We start from the raw sequence: 18,397 nt of genomic DNA on the forward strand, positions 1-18,397 counted from the left end.
CTAAATTGCAATTTAAAAGCTCACAAATCTTTATTTAATGGCTCTGACTGTTGAGCCATGTAACTATCCATTTAAAATAAATTAAATTGGGAATAGTTATTGGTTATTGGCCACAGTATGACTCAGACATCCCAAACTGAACCTCAGACCGAACAATACCTAAATTAGAGGGCTTAATTGCGTATTAGTGTGTGTGTGTGTGTGTGTGTGTGTGTGTGTATATATATAATGAGTGTTAAACATCGTTCGAGTACTGTATCTTTTGAGATATATCAACAAAGTTTGGCAAAAAATATTGATATTTTAGTGTAAATTTAAAAATACCCGATGCATTCAAGTCGATTCGAAAGATCGAGGAGGAAGAGTACAAAAGATGGACAGATACCACAGAACAGATACCATATATATCTGCATTTATGTGCTCCTCATGTCTCCTTACTTTCTAATACCACCGTCATCTTCTTCTCTCTGAGCCTCCTACTCCTCCTCTGAGCCTTCCTTCACAGAGTAGACTTAATTATTTATTGCCATGATTTATTTAGCTTTGCTCAACACAGGAGCAGCAATATCCATCCTGCTGTCTCTAACTTTATCTCCCTCTGTACCTCCCCGTCTCTACGTCTTGCTTTTTATCTTTCTTCTAGCATCTCCCCGAGTCCTCTCCTCTCTCTTTCCTCTCCTCTTTAACTCCTCTGGCTCAACATTTCTTCCCGAAACATTGTTGTAAAAAAATTCCCAACGCTTCTTGGTCTGTGAGTTTTAAACTTTATTAGCGCAGATATTTTTTCTTTCAAATCTGTTTTATAATCTCACACGTCCATCAAATATTAATCTCTTCTCGTTCGAGATTCATTATACAATCCCATCGGTAAACGTAGCTTCTCGGAGTCTCCTGTTGAACATGTCTTTCATTTTCTTTCTGTTATTCTTTCTACCAATCTCAAATCAGTTATTTAAGCCATTATTTGCGGAAAAATCTGCCAGTGTCAAAACACGGATCAACTAGACTTGCGTCTGCGAGATCTTACTTTGAGTAAAACTACGTTCACGTTTTTTCTGCAACTTTCCTCATTTACTCTATTTTTATGTATTTCATTTTCATATGTTGCTAAAAATAGGTGGGCATGTGGTAGAAAGAGGACATTTGTACTAGCATGATATCTGTTTAAATTAAAGTGTTTGGATACTTATGTTCACTAATTATTGAGGGCACCGAATATTTCAGAGTAAAAGCACCACATTTCCTTGTCATGACACATTTCCGAATTTTCATTCCGAACCTCCATTTTGTTCCATGTAGCAACATATAAGTGCAGCATCATTGTCAGTGCTTCTTTTCCAATAGAACTGTATTGGTCTTGTGGGGTAACGACATTGTGTTTTTTCAAATTTCTTTTAAGGAATGTGCTTGAACTCATTTAATATCTCATGTTTCTCTCATTCTCAAAACCCTCGCGCCTGCGGCTGGATGCTCCAAACCCTCCCGTCCGCATTCCTCATCCCCATGTTGTGCGTTTGTGGGTGTTTGCAGTGCATGGGCTGTGGGAGGAGTGGTCGTTATGGAGTCTGTGCTCTGTGACCTGTGGGCGGGGCTCCAGGACGCGAACCAGGAAGTGTGTAAAGGAAGGCGTTGCAGTGGCTTGTGGACGGCCCGAGATTCAGACCAAACTCTGCAACATAGCAGTGTGTCCTGGTTAGTAGCATCCCCATTTACATCACACACCCAGTCGTCACCCACTCACTCTTTGCCTCAGCGCCTGCTCATGCATGACTTGTTCTTGGTTTTCCTTCCCAATCACAAGGATCAAAATGATGAATCATCTTTGGTTTTGTCGCGTCAGAGCTTCACCAGGGCAGACGGTGACCAATTTACTGTTCCTCCTGCTAAGGTCGGGACTGACGCCGCATCCGTGTTACATCATGCCGACTGTAATAACTCGCTGCTCTTGGATGGAGGAAACAGTTTATGTCAGCCAACACAATTCTGAGCATTTCTAACCGCTACAGCAATTTGGTGACTGCGGTGATTACCTGTAAATAAAGTTCTATATAGACACAAATACAAATTCTGGTCAATTAAACTGCTCTATTGTCTGCTGGAGTGAGTATGGACAAAGAATTTACCAGCAGTCATCTTTCATGTGTTGTGTTTTAGTTAGATTTGGTAATGTTAGTGTCCCAGGTAGAAATATCTAAACATCAATTGGGTTAATATTCAATGTATCTCTTACTTCTATATTCATCTTTGGTGAGCATTGGGATTTCCCTCTGCCATCCTGACGGGTCCTAACCAGACGAAGCATTTTGTTTGCTTCCTCCATGGTGGATTTGGTTTGGATTGCAGAGCAGTCCTGCAGTGACGGTCTTCAGATATTGTCTCGAGGTTACCTGTTAGGCCGGCACACCTGTAGCTTGTCAAGAACTCCGTTCTCCGTTACTGGAGCAGCCCCATCCAATTCTCATGGCAAGTGTATCAAAGGACTTCATTTCAATTTGGCCCATACTGTCAAGCTGAAACATCTTTTCCAGGTTGCATTGAGAGTGGTAAAAGGACTGAAATCACGTCTCAATAGAGCAGACTGTCAAAAGACAGCCGGGCAGGTTCCGAACAATGACTTCCGGAGCCTTTCACAGAACATATGTAGAGGTGGAGATGTCAACTCCTCTACTCGGGTAAATACTGGTCAACCTCAGCGACTCATTTAAGAGACCACAGTCTAAATCTAGCTAAAAGGAAAAACCTATGGCATCTCAACACTTAAAGTACACTCGTGGCATTCTCACAATTCAAATGTTGTATCTCAAGCGTCCCATTAGCAAACCACTTACTTTGAAAGCATTGGCATTAGAAGGGAGTATTTATTTCAGTGATTTAAATTGATACACGCTTTCTTTGTTGGCAGATTGAGAATGGTCTCTAGCATTGGGATAATGGCATTAATGGATGCACCGACACTAAAGCACAAGACTGTTCATTTTCAAAATTGGTGGCTGCTTTCTCAACAACAACCTTTTTATTTCCTGAATTGATTTTAGTTAGAGTGAGACTGCGTGTATAGAATGTAATCCCTCACAGCTGAGCAATTATCCCAGGGTAAGTGCTTTTTATTTATTGCTGCTAAGGTATCCTACTGTATGTATATATATATATATATATATATATATATATATATATATATATATATATATATATATATATATATACGCTGCTGGAGCCTGTTTTTTTTTGCTCTTTTTTTTGTTCTTACACTCCAAAACTACCAATAGCTTTTTTTCAACGCAAGATTTCTATAGTGTTAATATTTAAATAAAGCAAAAATATCCCCATTGCCAGACAAATAGGCTGCAAAGTTATGTCTCAGAGAGGGAGGAATAGGGAGACAACATAATCCAAAGTCTAGCCTCTGGGATGTTTTGCCATGCTGTTTTGGGAACAGGGATAGAAATAGAGCGTTTGGGAAAAGGAGAGGCTGTTCCTTCAAGGGCCTTCAGGAAATCTTTGTATGAGTGTCCTCATACGGTTTATGTGTTTATGTATGAGTATGTGAATCTTCCACAAGAGATACAGTGTGCTTTGAGGAGTTCAAAGGCAGTGGGACTTTGAAATACCATCATAGCCCTTTTGGCAGAAACTGCCATGTATAGAAAATAGAGCTTTGATGGATCTTGTGTGTATGTGTGTGGGCAGTTGTGTGTGTCTGTGATTGGATCTCACTGCAAATAATTCTTTAACTGACTAATGAGATCCACAGTACAGCGTTTTACACCCATTTACAAACTTGACGCTTACCTCCTAATATATTTTTGCTTGCTTCACTAGGTTTTGCCTGAATAATTCATTTGATTTCATCAGTTTTTTTTAGTGTTAACTTACGCATTGAAAATCAATTATTTTGCTACTTCTGCAAAAGTCGCTTGCAATCATCACTAATTTCTACAACATTCCAGCATATTTTCAAGGACAGAGTGTTTCACAGTGAAGGGAAGGGGATGAGATGGTTTATTCTTGTGTTTTGGAAGCTTTTCCAGACCCGTCACTTTAGTTAATCAGAATAAGACTCTGAGAAATGTCACGTTCACACTTACGTTCAAGCTCACTCATGCTCCCTCAGCTCATTTGGTGAATGTCATCCCCAACACAGTGCTGTTACCAGCAGAGTAACAGCCGCACGCAGCTTGATTGACCACATTACCGAGGAGAGTTGGCAATGCTTTCCCACTTGGGAGAACCAGACAAATACATTTACACCACGCTGTATTTTCGCCTTATCTGCTACCTAAAGCCCCCCGTGTGTAGGTTAAAATGTGTGCCTCAATATATCATTCTCAGCAGGGAGAAAAAGAACAGGGCTCACTTTAAATTGCTTTTCTTGTTCAAATAGAAAAAAAAGACTACTGTACAGTCATGCATAACCTACACGGAAGCTTGCAAGGCTGAAGACAGCCTTCCTCACCCTTGCGTTACTATAGGAAGATGTATTGTCACCAAAATAACCGATTGGCATATTAACTCCCTTTTAATCAACAGTATTCTGAAATATAAATAGTTATGGTCACAGGTCGGTAATTGGTTCATCTGTCAAATTTGGACTTTTAACCAAAAATGTGAAACAGCAAAGAACTATATGACAATTCATTTGTCACATAGTTCCATCTGCTGTCGTGCATCTTCACAGAAGAACATCGTGTTCCTTTCCTTGACACGGGTCCTCAAATTTGTCTTGTAACCAGCTTCAAAGTTGATGACAAACCCCAAAAATGTTTCCTGCACTCACTATACATGATTAATCTGCCTTTTTTGTGTTCGTCATATTTCTTTGGGATTTTGCATATTTCATGCGACAACTCAATTACACCGGCGCTGCTCCCTTAATAACGGCGGCGTTTCGGGCTTTGATTACACCTGTGCGTGTGATCGGGCTTTGGTGAAGCTGTTTGGTATTCCGGCCTGGTCCGACAGGCACTGCTGGATTGTATTAATAATGTGTTGGTTTTATTTGTCCATTTGGAGTTAATAGTTGAAGTCAGTTGCCTTTCTAATTGCACTCTGAATGAAAATACAACATCTGTACTCTGTTTGAACTCTTCAAAACACAGCATGAAATGAATTGCAATCAGCTGTTTCATCAGACATTGAAATATTTCAAATATCCGTAGCAACATAAAGTGTGTTTGTTTGTTGCTATTTATGGAAAAAAAAAAAAAATAGCCTCTTCAATTTGTTTACATTCTTTTAACTTCCATTTCTTTCTGCCCTGTTTTGTCTCCCTTTGTGCTTTTCTTTTGCCTCCTTCGTAAATCAATTCATCACGAAATCCCTGTGCGTCCCTCCCTATCTACTTCCACCCCCTCTGTTCAGTGGAGGGCCAGTGGCTGGAGTGGGGGCTTTGGTCGAGATGCAGCGTAACGTGTAACACGGGAAGCGAGCAGAGGCAGAGGCGCTGCAGTGCGTCGGTTCACGGCTGGGCCGAATGTAAGGGCCCCCACCAGGAGAGCAGGGAATGCACCAACCCTTCCTGCAGCGGTAAGGCCTACTATTATGCATTACTCGACACCTTCCATTATTTTATTTTTTTTCCAACCTTACGCGCCGGTCTGGTTCCCCCGCTCCCATAACTTCACCGGCGGTGCCATGTTGGGGCTCCAGGTGGAGGTAACTGGGGCAACTGGAACCACTGGAGTCTCTGCAGCAAGACGTGCGACTCCGGTTCCCAGCGTCGCTTCAGGATGTGTGAAGGCAGCGGACTGCAGGGCTACCAGTGCGACGGCTCGGGAGAGGAGGTCCGGTCCTGTAATGAGAAGAAGTGCCCTGGTCAGTGTGTGTGTGTGTGTGACAAGAGAGCTGAGGAGCTCAATGTAGGGATGCCTACGTACATACTCGGGCTGCTTGAAAATCACACACATTTTTTGCCTGAAACATTTTGTTTAGTTTTTTTTTGCGTGGGTGCACTGATCCCTATGAGAGAGAAAAGCGTGTGCCGTGTATCTGTGTGAGCCCAAACTTTACAAATTCACACTATTTGTCCGGCAGAAGTGATTCCCAGTGGTTCGCACCACAGCCAAAGGCTCCTACTACAATCTAATCTTTATGCCTCTTGTCTGTCAATTCACCTACTCGTCCATATTTGCCTCGTTATTGATTGATTGATTTCGCACTTCCTCCCCCTGCTCGTGCTTTCCATGTATCCTCTCAAGTTACCTGCGAGGATACTCTCCTCGCATCCCTCCTCTTTAGCACTGTTTCCATCACACCTTTCGCTTGCTTTCTCTCGTTTCTGTTTCTCTGCCTGTTAGTGGGGTAGACGTCTAATGTCAGAGTGTCAGCAGCTGCAGAAAATAGCGTGTTTTAATAAGCATACCTTTTGACTGAAGCGGCGCGTGCGTTTTTCAAATGAAAGTGCATCTTCTGCGCGAGCCCGAATGCCACATGTGTATTTGCTTGCTTTGAGCCCCGACAAGCTCCAAATAATAATCTTCTGAGTGCAGCCTCCTCCGTGACCTCTTTGTTTTGAGTAGCTCCCAAACCTCTTTTACACAAGACGGGGATCTCATCTGTTGGCATTTCAGGGGAACATATCACATTTTCTAGCTTTCAGCGTCTCTTTCTCTCTCTTTCTCTCTCCCTCTCCCTCTCCGCCCCCGTCTGCGTCCCTCTTCATCTCTCTGCATCGATGCTGCCAACATTCGTCTGCCCCCCCTCCCCCCCCTCTACCCCCCTGTTCCCCCCACCGGAATATCTTCAGAGTGCTCTCACCCGATTTTTCATCAGGGTTATGAAAGAGAAGGGAGGGGGAAAATAGATGAATAAAGAGAAGGGCTAAGATGAAGAGGGAATGAGATACTGTACGGAGGCAGTGACACTGATAGAGAGCACTGAGAAATGTACAAGGGAATAAGATTGGGAGCTGCTGCAGGAGAACATTGATTTGAATCTTGTTTTTTGTGCTTCTCCGTCTCCCGCTTTTTTTTTTTTTGCTGCCACGACGGTGTGTCTGTGGCAGCGTGCGCGTGGTGATTTTTATTAGTTTCCGCGTGCCAACCAGACTGTGCTTCATTTCGCCCTTTCAATGTATTTCTCACCCACCTCTACAGCTCCTCATGAGATATGTAAAGAAGAGCATCTTCTCTCCATGTCATGGAAGAGAGCCTCAGCTGGAGAAACCGTCTACAACAAGTGTCCAACCAACACTACTGGTTAGTTGCATGATGGTATTTTATAAAACTCTTGAGTTGATGTTACGTAATGTAATCAATTACTCAAACCAGATAGGATTAAAACATGTCCAGCAGAGGTTTCTGCCCCCTGTTACTGTGTAGTTAGCATAAGCAATATTTAACACAAACGCAGAGGCAGAACAGAAAATGTCTGTCATTGATTTTTATTAATTAGGTAAACAAACCGGATCACCTTGTAGTTAGCATGAGCCGAGCTAGCTACAGTGGGGAAAAGAAAGGTATCGGGTAGTATTTGTGATCAGACCTAGTTAAGAGAGAGTCAGAAACAACAAACACTCAAACTCAATCAAAAATAAATCCACAAGACAAACTATTTTCAGATGTTAACTGGCCTAAAATAAAATCCGGAAAGACAAACGCAAGTTTGTTACCCCCCCCCGTAAATTGCATCCTACAACTCGGCAGTTAATGTTAGCCAGATACAAGGAGAGAAATAAAGAAGAAACGACAAAGCAAGAGCAACCATCAATTCTTTTTAGACTTTGTGAGAAAGCAAAAAGCAGATGTGGTTGAGAACACCTGTAATAGACCCGTTGTTCCACACTTCAACGGGTATATGTTCAATGTGTATGTGTTCATACACGGTGTGCGCTCTGACATCCAAAGAGGACTGCATGGATTTGGTAGCGTGCCAGAAAACCATTTAAACTTCACACGCATTACATTGAAGGTAAATAAATGCACTCAATTCAATTAGCCATGAAACTAGTTTAATTACGCGTCTCTCTTACTAAAACGCAGAGCCAGAGTTCACTGAGTGCATATTTATCGGGCTAGGGAAAATGAATGCTATTGATGGGAATAACTTTTGTATCTAGAATTCATTTTTTTGTACAAAAATTGTTCTTCATTTACCCTTCATGTGCATAGTACTCACAATGACAGGTTCATTCACAATAGATCAAGGCTTTCCTGACTCACAGTCATTATGTGTTCTCAGACTTTCTGAATTTGTGATATGGACGTTTTTTCTCTGCTCCTCTCTTTGTCTAGGATCTGCTAGTCGTCGTTGCATGCTGGACAATAACGGAGTTGCTTTCTGGGGTCCTCCGAGCTTCGCCAGATGCGTCTCATTTGAATATAGACATTTACATGTATCTGTAAGTTGCCTCCTTCCACTACTACACACTCTGAAACTCTTCAACAAGAAGACCATTCGTCCTTCATTTGAGCCAGTTAGTTCACCTTCTATCACAACTCATCTTCATCAAACTTCACCGTCTCCTGTGTGAAGAATTCCGTCTCAGTTTTTCTTCTTTTTTTCCCCCCCATTATGTACCTGTGTTCATCTTTCTTTTGTAAGAAGTTTATGCAAAACACTACTCAGGGTTTTACCGGTATCTCTAATTAGCTTTCCGAGAGCTTTGCACTCACACTCTATCATTTAATGAACGTAGCTAATGAATGTGTTCATCAGGGAGACTATTTTCCTACTCTGTGAACTTCAACCCTATCTCATCTCCTCGATGATGGCAGAGGGAGATGGGGTCATGGATTGTACGTGACGGAGCTGATTGCACTGTTAGCTTCTGTTCCAACCTTTCATTAACACCAGGAGTCAATAATTAATTGTATGTGATTGCTGTTATCTTCACTTCTTGCAGTCTCTCTCTCTCTCTCTCTCTGAACTTCACATTCACAGTCTTGCTTTCGCTATACGTGTTGAGCAGCTGCTCACCTATTTTAATCACAAGCACAAAAATCCAAACGTGAATCTTCTGTATGTCCCACAGTCCCGAAACACCCATCTGAACTCACGTCCTAAGTCGTCCTTTGATTTGATGTAAAAAAAAAACTAATCCTTGCTTTGCTCTCTGTTCGTGACAGTAAGTGCATGGAATCCTCTCGCTATGCTACAAACACAGGCGAGACCCCTCGAGTCCTCTGAATGTCTCTTCCTCTCTGTGCATTGTAGTTACGAGAGCATCTCGCGAAGGGTCAGAGGACCCTGGCCGGGGAGGGGATGTCTCAGATCGTTAGGAGTCTCCTGGAGCTCTTGCAGAGGAGGAGCTACTACAGTGGTGACCTTCTCTTTTCCACGGAGATCCTGCGAAATGTGACGGACACCTTCAAAAGAGCAACCTACATCCCAGCTACCGACGACGTGCAGGTAAGCTCAGCCTCTGAGCCCCCCCCACCCCCCCACCTTTCATCATCGTTTTGGTCTTTTCACAGCTTTTAAGAGGGTTGACGGATATTTTTTCATGTCTAACAACATTCAGTCACAGATATTCTGCAGCAGTACTGTTGGTTGGTGGGTGCAGGCTAATACTTTAGGGGGCAATAGCTAACTTTTTAATGCACATGCAAACAGAAGGAATTACCAAAAAGGAACGGCTTTGCTGCATTAACCACATCTTTGTTTTCTGTCTAGAAATTCTTCCAGGTTTTAAGCCTGATGTTGGACATGGAAAATCTTGAGAAATGGGAGGACGCCCACCAGGTGAGGCTTCTCTGTGTTTAGCTCTATATATAGCGCTTCCCCATAATCAATAGCCGCCTACTATGTTAATCCTAAATGTGGTTATAATTTGATACTATATCCCACTTGGTTGCAATTTACCGCCCCGGAACACAAATGCAATAATGTAGAGGATGAAAATGTTTCAGTGGGCGATGCAGAAAGTTTGCACGGGGTAATTATTCCGACTACGCCGTGAACGCTGCTAACCTCGCTCCGCCCCCACGATCACCAGGTCACTCCCGGTGCTGCTTTGCTGATGAGAATAATAGAGGATTTCATTCACCTCATCGGTGAAGCCCAGAAGCCTTTCCAGAGTTTCCTGGTGGTCACCAGCAACCTCAGTAAGCACCACACAACGCTGCCACACGACAAAGAATGACAGTCAGATAAAAACAAAAAAGCAGACACTATTCACATAATTCTCCAGATAAGATCAGAATGTGAGTTACATGGTTTCACTGTTGTTCATCCTCAGTTAAGCTCACCCGAGATCTTTATTTCAAAAAGCCATTTTCAAATGATCTATTTTATCTGTTCAGATATTATGGCGGTTGTTTTCTGACTCCATGTGATATCCCTTTTACTTCTACAGTGATTACCGTCCAGCGAGAGCCGGTGTCAGCAGTTTCCAGTGATATCAATTTCCCCATGAAGGGCCGGAGAGGTATGAAGGACTGGGCCAGAACTGCAGAGGACAAGCTCTACATCCCAAAAGAGGTCTTTGTCACCCCAGCTGAAGGTAAGCAAGATAAATATGGCTGCCAAATAATATAATATATTAACACACAGGCTCGGTCAGCCTATGTAGTGTACATAAAACACAACATCAGTTGTATAGCGTTTTTTTTCTAGAGAAGTCGTCGGTAATCGTGATCTAGATCTTTTTTTACTCGTCATCCTCACTCCTCCTCTTTAGTAAGCAAGAGAACATGTTGTCACCCCTTAACCCTCTCACCAGCCGAGGTCGGATCAAAAAGCTATCGCTGTGGTGATTCCAACTCTCAGACATGTGTCCTCATGAAAGCAGATAGAGAGCTTCTCCAGGATGTCGAAGGGTAACGCTGAGAATAATTGGGACCGGAAAGAAGGTCTGGAGGGCTTCTCAAAGAGATGCAGGTCTTTCATCTGTGAGAGAAAGTGTGTCAAATCGCCGGAAAGAAAACCACCGGAAGCTTAAGAGCGGTTTTGTTAAGAGGAGTCTTATATTAGTCAAGAATTGCTGTGGCAGATATTACCCAGCGCTGACTAAAGGCAAAGGTCATTACCCACTGGAAATTACACTGGCAGACATCCTGTCTGGCAACCCGCCCCACGACCGAATTAAAGTTCAGAGAGGCTGCAGGCCCGCGAGAGCCCAGCTTTCTTTGACCTCTGACTCTCTCTGATGACACAGACTCGCCTTTGATTGGCGTTCAAGACCGCCTCACCTGCGCTCACGTACTCGCCCTCTCGTTATCATGCACTACGCAATACGCTTGTGCGGCGCTCTTCTTCCAGCCAACCGTCCGTCTTGCTTCCGTAAAACACAACCGGCTCATGCGTTTTTTCCAGCAAACTCCAATATTCCAAAGGATGAATGTTATTATGTTACGGTTCTCCTTTTAGATTGAATGGGTTGTTCGCGGCTGTGCAATAAAAGTGATCGGCTACATGGAATTACCTCTGCTATTCATTCCTATGTCATTCGGCCCGTGCCGATGCCTTTTTTTGCACAAATTGTTTCATCTGAACTGCATGTTGTTGTTATAGCGTTATTAGTTATATTCGTGGGAACTGTGCCTCTTCCCATGGCTGTTCATTGGGGTCTTCGCTTGATTGGTTCATTTAACCCATAATGAAAGCCTATCTCCGATGGACAGCTTAAATGTGTTCATGAGGGCCCTTTGGCACTTTTGTGCGTGCCCGTGCGCACACACTCGCACATGCACGCAGCCAATTGATGGGTTCATGAATCGCTTCACTGGGCAGAGGCTGGGAATCTTTCTCACCGTTTTTTTTAAAGTGACAAACTCCCTGTGTCTCTCTTTCTCACACATTCACAGCTACACACACACACACACGCACACGCACATGCATACCCAAACCTACCAGCCGGCAATGACCATATTTATAATACCTGATTCCCGGTGAGAGGATGGTAATCATTGCGGTGATTAGAGGCAGACTTGAATCTCCAAATATTACCGGTGAGCAGAGAATTTGCGGTTTGCTGCCGAAGTAAAAGTTTTGTATCCGATCGGAAATGTTTGACGTTTTAGGGAAAAGGCCGCGTTTTTCTTTTGAGAAAGGGAGAGGTGAGGATAGTGATGCCACTTTCAGGTCTTTCCATCAAGCACAGAGATACAACAAAAAAAAAAGTGAAATACTTACTCAGCTTAAACAAATGGCAAATGGCCAAACAGAAGCATGGCTCTCTTTCAAGTTTGAAACTCTACCTTCTGGTACATTCAACAATTTCTTAATACTAATACTACAAATACATAAACAGAACTCCTGGAATGATAATACAGCTCCCTGCACGGTAAACCGAGTATTACCTCGGTGGCTACGGAGGTGTTGGTAGGCGTGTTGCTGATCTTTGTAAGGTTGACACCTATTAACTCCTGCTTCCCATCTAATTAAGCTAATGAAGTCCTGCTTCCAGCTCCACGTGTTATATACTGAGATGCAAGTGTTACCGATCGTCTCGTTTACCTTTTGGCAAAGTAATGAATAGCATGTTCTATTCGCACAACAATCAACAGCATGACTAGTTTGGTCAAATACATGGTATTTGGTAATGCTGCAAATAATGAAATCACTGACCCTTAAAGACACCATTGTAGTTTTTATATAATTTTTCTGAGCTTTACTGTTGCGTGGAATGAATGCTCTTCCAAAGTGCTCTTTCTTAAAACACGTCTGTGCCGTTTCCGAAGGTGAAAACATCGAACACCGAGCGGAAAGAAGCCAGGAAAGAATGAAAGGAGAAGCTCCGATAGAACTGTTTGGAGGGAGCTTTTCGGTCTTTGATTAAAACCACAAAATCGTGGCGCCGCATCAACTCCAAGCATATCTTTTCCTGACAAATAGCATATTGAAGTTCACAGCTGCTGACTGGCGGTTTACCGTTTTGCTGGATTACAGCTGACCACCAATCATTTAGGTGTTCAGCCAGCGGAGAGTGACAAAAGGTCTGTTCATGGGAAATTAGGGTTTGGTGATTGAGTGCTTTTGTGGTATTAATCATCCTCTTGCGTAGGAGTAGCCCCCCCCACACACCCCATCATCCAGTGATTTACCATTTACCCACAATACACTGACTTTCTCATTTGCATGCCTTTGCAGACACTGTCCAATTAGGATCCATCATCTTGCCCCACTCCCCCCCGCCTCCCACACTGTTGAGATCTTTCCGTCTCTCCCTCTTTTCGCACCTTGCGTAGCTTTCTGAATATTACCTCTTCAGCAGGCAGACAGATTTTGGACGAGTCACCCTGTTTGTCTGATACCATCGGCCCCCCTCTTTCTCTTCCCCTCGCTGTGCCAATGCTCCTCTCTTGCTTCTCTCAGCCTGAAAGGGCAAAGGAGGGAGTGGAATCCCTCAACATGACCTCTCCCCCTCCCCCCTCCCCGTTTCCCCTTTGCTTTCTTCACATTAAACAAAGTGACATTTACAGAGGAACACCACTTCTCCTTGGGAGCCCCGTCTCTTTTTGCCAAAAGAACACCAAGGGGAATGTTGGGGTTGTAAAGCACAAATATCAGGAAGAGCGCTGAGGAGGAAGAAAGGGGATTTGAAACATTGGAAATAAGATTTAAAGATGCGCGGACAATTTTGCTTTATTGACAGTTTTTAAAATAATGGAGTTGGTTTTAGAAATGATGCTTCTGCTGAGTAATAGTTGAGCTGCTAAAAGACAAAGCAGTTGACATAAATTGTGCATTCACCCACACACAGTGTGAAACCAAGATCTTGCACTTGATAAAGTGAAACATTTTAAGCTCAGGAGTCCAAGCATGGAATATGTGGCTGTCATGCCAAGCGCTGCAATTAACTGACTCTTCCTATTTTTATGTTGTCAACAGAGCATTTATCAGCGCCAGTTAATGTAAATGAGGATGCAATTGTGGGTTGATGCCACGAATCGAAATCACTCCCCATTTCTTTTATCAACTAATAGATTTGTATCTAGTTTATTTACATAAAATAACAAATGGCTGCTCTCTCCAACCTCTGATTTAAATGTCAGATTGGTTTAAAATGTCATTTCCTATATCTTCCCAGTCAACATACAACCTGCTGATATTTGAATGATTAATTTGCTGCAATGGTCCCTTGATCCGACACATGAGTTTAGCAAGTCCATAGATCTCTAGCTGTACTTGTTCAAAAAAAAGACATCTTCAGAATCCTGCGTCTTTGCACAAGTGCTGTAGGTGAAGATGACATTTTTTTTGTGATAGATTTTGAAGACGATTTAGGTAAACCATGCCATCTGGTTATGCTGATTGGTCACATTGTGTTTCAGAGCGCACAGAGACGGAGACGGAGGCGGAGCCAGAGTCTCCAATGTACTATGTCATTGGAGCCATCTTGTACAGGACGTTGGGCGTCATCTTGCCAGCACCAAAGTGAGTCCGCTGACTAAGTCGTCTTACTTTTTCACAAATGTCTCAACTGATGGTACTTTTCCTTTCCTTTCGTTTGGGCTTTCTGCATCTTTTTCTGAAACCCTTTCTCCAACAACATCCATCCTCTACATATTTTTTTCCCCTTCTCACTTCCTTTCTATTTCCGTGCACTTTCATCTGTTTCTTCTCTATCTAATTCCAACCTCCAATTCTACATATGTTTCCTCTCTCATGATATCTCTATTGCTTCCCTCCTGTCCTTGTGTCTGCCGAATGTCTTGGATCTCCCAAAAAAGAAACTACATTTCCCTCGATGTTTTAACTTTGTTTTGCATGTCAGTATTTTTAGAGTACAGTGGTCTTTGGATGGGTTCTGGCCTAATGGGTTCTAAAACTAGTATGGCACATGCAAAAATAGAAGAGAGGAGGAATGAGGAGGTTGTCAAAACGCCACTGTGATCTGGTGTGTGTGTGTGTGCTGGCCCGTGGCCCTTTTCTTTTTTTCCCAGGTCGGCGGCCTTGTTTGTGGTTGAGGTGGACCCTTTTCTCCCTGTGGCTCTGCTGAATTGCAATAGGGCCCCTGTTCCGTTTTCACTCAGTCGCTAGCTCCCCCTTAATCCCTTTCTAATGATATTTTTATTTATACATTTCTGCATACACACTCAAAATACATCAGAAGCATAGCGGGGTACTCGATACGCCTGTTTCTGAGTTTGTGTGTGTGACAAACAGCATAATAAAACAACTCAGCAGTACTTTTTTTTTCCGTGTCCTTCAAAATCATACAAACAGTTTGAACCAAACTTGAATTCACAGTTCTTTAAAAAAAAAAAAACAATGTTTTCTTTGTGCGTGTCTTCCCAGCCTCCCTGCAGTGATCAACTCCAAGATCCTTACAGTGACGATACGTCCGGAACTGCAACCCAGCAAGCCCATGGTGGTGGTGGAGCTGGCTCCCCTTTTTAATGTAAGTTTTTCCTTTATTCATCTCTGGCATTCCCCAGCCCAAAACAAAAACAGTGTTTGGTAGCTTTACAGCATCACAAAATAGTGGCCCATTTCAAGACTGTGAGGGAGATTGCTTTTATTATCAAAACTTCCCCAAACCAGATGAGTTCGTAGCTATAAAGCACCAGTAAAAACTCTTACTCTCTCATTGAAATTAAAGTATTGCAAAAAAAAACTTCCATAAGGCACTTTTTTTTTTTTTTTACTTTAATTTTAAGCTTGGCCCAAAAAACACAGTTGATGCTTAAAGGGATTCCTTACCTTCCAGCTGAAGAAGAAAGAGAAAGTGCTGCATGCTATAAAGTGCCATAGTGCTGCAATAGCCTGAATAAATGCAGACCTTTTTTGACTTCCTTTTACCGTAGTGTCTCCTGGTGCCTATTCAGTTTATATTACAGCAGAGTGTGTTATTATAAATGACTCGTGTGGTGTCTTCAAGTGCAAGTTTAATGAGAGCCACTCTTCATGACCTCAATAAGATGCAACGTTAGGTTTCATTAAACATTCTTATGCGCAAAGGTGGGCAAAGATTTTCAAAATAAAGTTTAATATATTTAATGGTTTTATCTAGACGACAGAAACACACAGTTAAATCTTCCAGTGAAATCGTTTTCTTGCTGTGTCAACCATGACCCGAGGGACAAAATAATTGCAGACCGTTTTATTATAAAGACTTTGTATTCATTCTCCATCCGCCGCCACTCCATCTCACTCACCGCTTTAAACCACTGATTCATTACTTAATTATGGCATTTCCTTTAGATGCCTCTATCCTTTATCGCCCTGTTATTCTGCTTTTTAACACTTTTGGCAAAGCAGTGGCACTGAAGGTTTCTCACCCGCTGTCTGGCGAAAGATGTCTTAATGCTGATCCAAGCTCTCTGCTTTGGACTGATAAACCCGGGGACCCGCTGAGGACAGACAGCGCCAGCGCAGTACTGCCTGGGGTGCACACATGCGTACCTGAGACTGGTGTTTGTGAGGGATCTCTCATCCTGCTTAAAGGGACACTACCACTATTTTGCATCATTCCCCCCAGCATTTTGGAGATGTGAAGAGAGGCTGAGATATCCTGACTTGAGGTGCTTTTGTTTTCCTGAAGTAGCGGACACCCACCAGAATGGTTATTTATCGTAAAGCACCTGAATAGTGCGTTTTCATTAGAGCCCGTCTGGGAAAGGACTCCACGTCTCCACTTTATAAAAACAGCTATTCAAAAGTGTCTCAAATACATGGAAGAAGTTCATCTCCACAATAACCAACCTCACGAGGAATATTTGGTTGAGGTCATTTGAAAATTACTATATATGTCTCCCATACAAAAAATGTAATGTTACTGCACAAGACGAGTCATTAGTAAAATATCAATTTGTTTAATTTGAAATGCAAACCAGTATTCATATCTGTGATTGCTTTTGATTTAGTTAGTGTTTTAGTTCCTCCTTAAAGCAAAAAATCAATGCCCAGTGTTTTTTTATAACTAAAAAAGAATGTATTTATGTTTTGCACTGAATTGATTGTGCAGTTTTTCCATCATCTGGCAAATTGTAAGGCCGAGAGTTGTATGAGTAGATCGATACCATCTCGGTATGAAGCCACAGCTAGCGGCCCGTTCGCATAGCTCAGCGTAAAGACCGACCACATTGTAAAACGTCCAGGTAGCTCTGAAGTTAAACTAGTGTTTTCGGTGAAAACTACTGAAAGTGAACCGAAATAACGTATGTCGATCATTTCTCAGCTTGGCCTGAACTTCATTCGTCGGAAATGATGAAGGGAACCAGTGAAGGCGAAGGAATGAAAGCGAGAGCGGAGTCTCCTGTCATGGTCTTCAGCGGCAGCGCTCTAGATGTCGACCTTGGCAGTTGTAGAAACACCTCGCTCCTGCAGCATTGCCAGGGCAGCAGCTGCCCGAGGCTACGCTCTCGATGGGGGGGTTCACTGTAGGGGTCTCTTCTCGGACAGGTCTTCACTGGGAGGACATCTGCTCCCAACTCCTCATCTATTTAAAGTGGACCAGTAGACCCGGGCGCCGTCCTCTAGCTGTTCTTCACTTAGCCTTCGCATTTATGTTCCTCATCTTCTCCATATTCACAGTCAATAAGCATTTAAGCGATTTACCGCAACATGAATACCCTGAACAAAATGGCCGCTCCTTCGGAAAGTAAAAGAGAGCTGTTGAGGTTTTTGCCATTATTACCGTCACAAACGCAGCTGTTACAATCAGACACGCGTCCCTCCGTTTTGAGGTGCATCAGTCACGCAGACGCCGTCATTACGCTACGAATCAGCGCTAACGGGGAGGCAGACATGGTGGGAGTAGACGCGTGTCAGTCACGCTGCACAATACAGTGGGTCATGATGCATGCTGATTGATAGTGGAATGCTAATGGGGCCCGCCGCGCTAATGCCCGCCCAGGGACATCTAATGTTGGCGGCGGTCTGCGCATGAGGCAGAACAAAGCCCCGTCATCCATCAATCGCCCAGCCTCTGATCCTGTGTACATAATCCTAGCATCATTCCCTCCACCTAGTTTCAGACAGGCAGAGAGTTATTCAGAGAAGAGTGACCTTGACTTTTAGATGAATAAATCCTTTTGGTGCAGGCTGCATGGAGTGTCCATCGCCTCCTTCTCTCCTTTTGGCCTTATTTAAATGGCTAGTGTTATTTGTAAAATAAACAAGTTTAACCTTCACACTTAGGAAGAGGTGATCTTCAAATTGTTCACTACTTTCATGGTATTTTTTTTATCTGAACAGCTCCGTTGGGCTGTGGAAATACTGCTATAATGTCCTTTACCATAAGGGGGAGCTCAAAGGCAAAGGGCTTAGTGCAGGACTCAGGAAGGACCAACAGACTTGTATAGACCGGGATCTCTGGGATTTTAATTGTGGCTACCCAATTTAGTTTCAGATCAGACTGACTGTAAAGGACGAGAAAGAGTACCGGGTGGCTTTCCTATCAATGTATTTGATCCAGAGAAGAACCCCCCCCCCTTCAAAACCAATTGGTCAATGTTGAGAGGGCACAGACGACTCTTTAAAAGCAGTCAATGCAGAGATCACAGAGGACTTGTG

General features: G+C 43.1%; 1 protein-coding gene across 39 annotated transcripts in view; it reads left to right on the forward strand.

Moving 5' to 3' along the window:
• The window catches only part of adgrb2 (adhesion G protein-coupled receptor B2), a 158,320-nt gene that overhangs the window by 81,064 nt on the left and 58,859 nt on the right, over positions 1-18,397 (forward strand). For 34 of the 39 annotated variants that reach the window (XR_013450928.1, XM_078081116.1, XM_078081110.1 and 31 more), the window contains exons 5-15: positions 1,532-1,693; positions 5,360-5,524; positions 5,648-5,812; positions 7,093-7,194; positions 8,230-8,336; positions 9,152-9,346; positions 9,611-9,679; positions 9,933-10,041; positions 10,293-10,439; positions 14,212-14,314; positions 15,179-15,281. Coding sequence is in view for 38 of the 39 variants with exons in the window: in XM_078081116.1 (XP_077937242.1) it covers positions 1,532-1,693; positions 5,360-5,524; positions 5,648-5,812; positions 7,093-7,194; positions 8,230-8,336; positions 9,152-9,346; positions 9,611-9,679; positions 9,933-10,041; positions 10,293-10,439; positions 14,212-14,314; positions 15,179-15,281 (1,427 nt within the window). In the remaining variant the exon portion in view is untranslated. The remainder of the gene's footprint in view (positions 1-1,531; positions 1,694-5,359; positions 5,525-5,647; positions 5,813-7,092; positions 7,195-8,229; positions 8,337-9,151; positions 9,347-9,610; positions 9,680-9,932; positions 10,042-10,292; positions 10,440-14,211; positions 14,315-15,178; positions 15,282-18,397) is intronic. The other 5 variants (XM_078081120.1, XM_078081134.1, XM_078081138.1 and 2 more) reach the window with 1 other exon arrangement.

The sequence above is a fragment of the Gasterosteus aculeatus genome, chromosome 10 (genome assembly GCF_964276395.1).
Source record: "Gasterosteus aculeatus chromosome 10, fGasAcu3.hap1.1, whole genome shotgun sequence".
NCBI lineage: Eukaryota > Metazoa > Chordata > Actinopteri > Perciformes > Gasterosteidae > Gasterosteus > Gasterosteus aculeatus.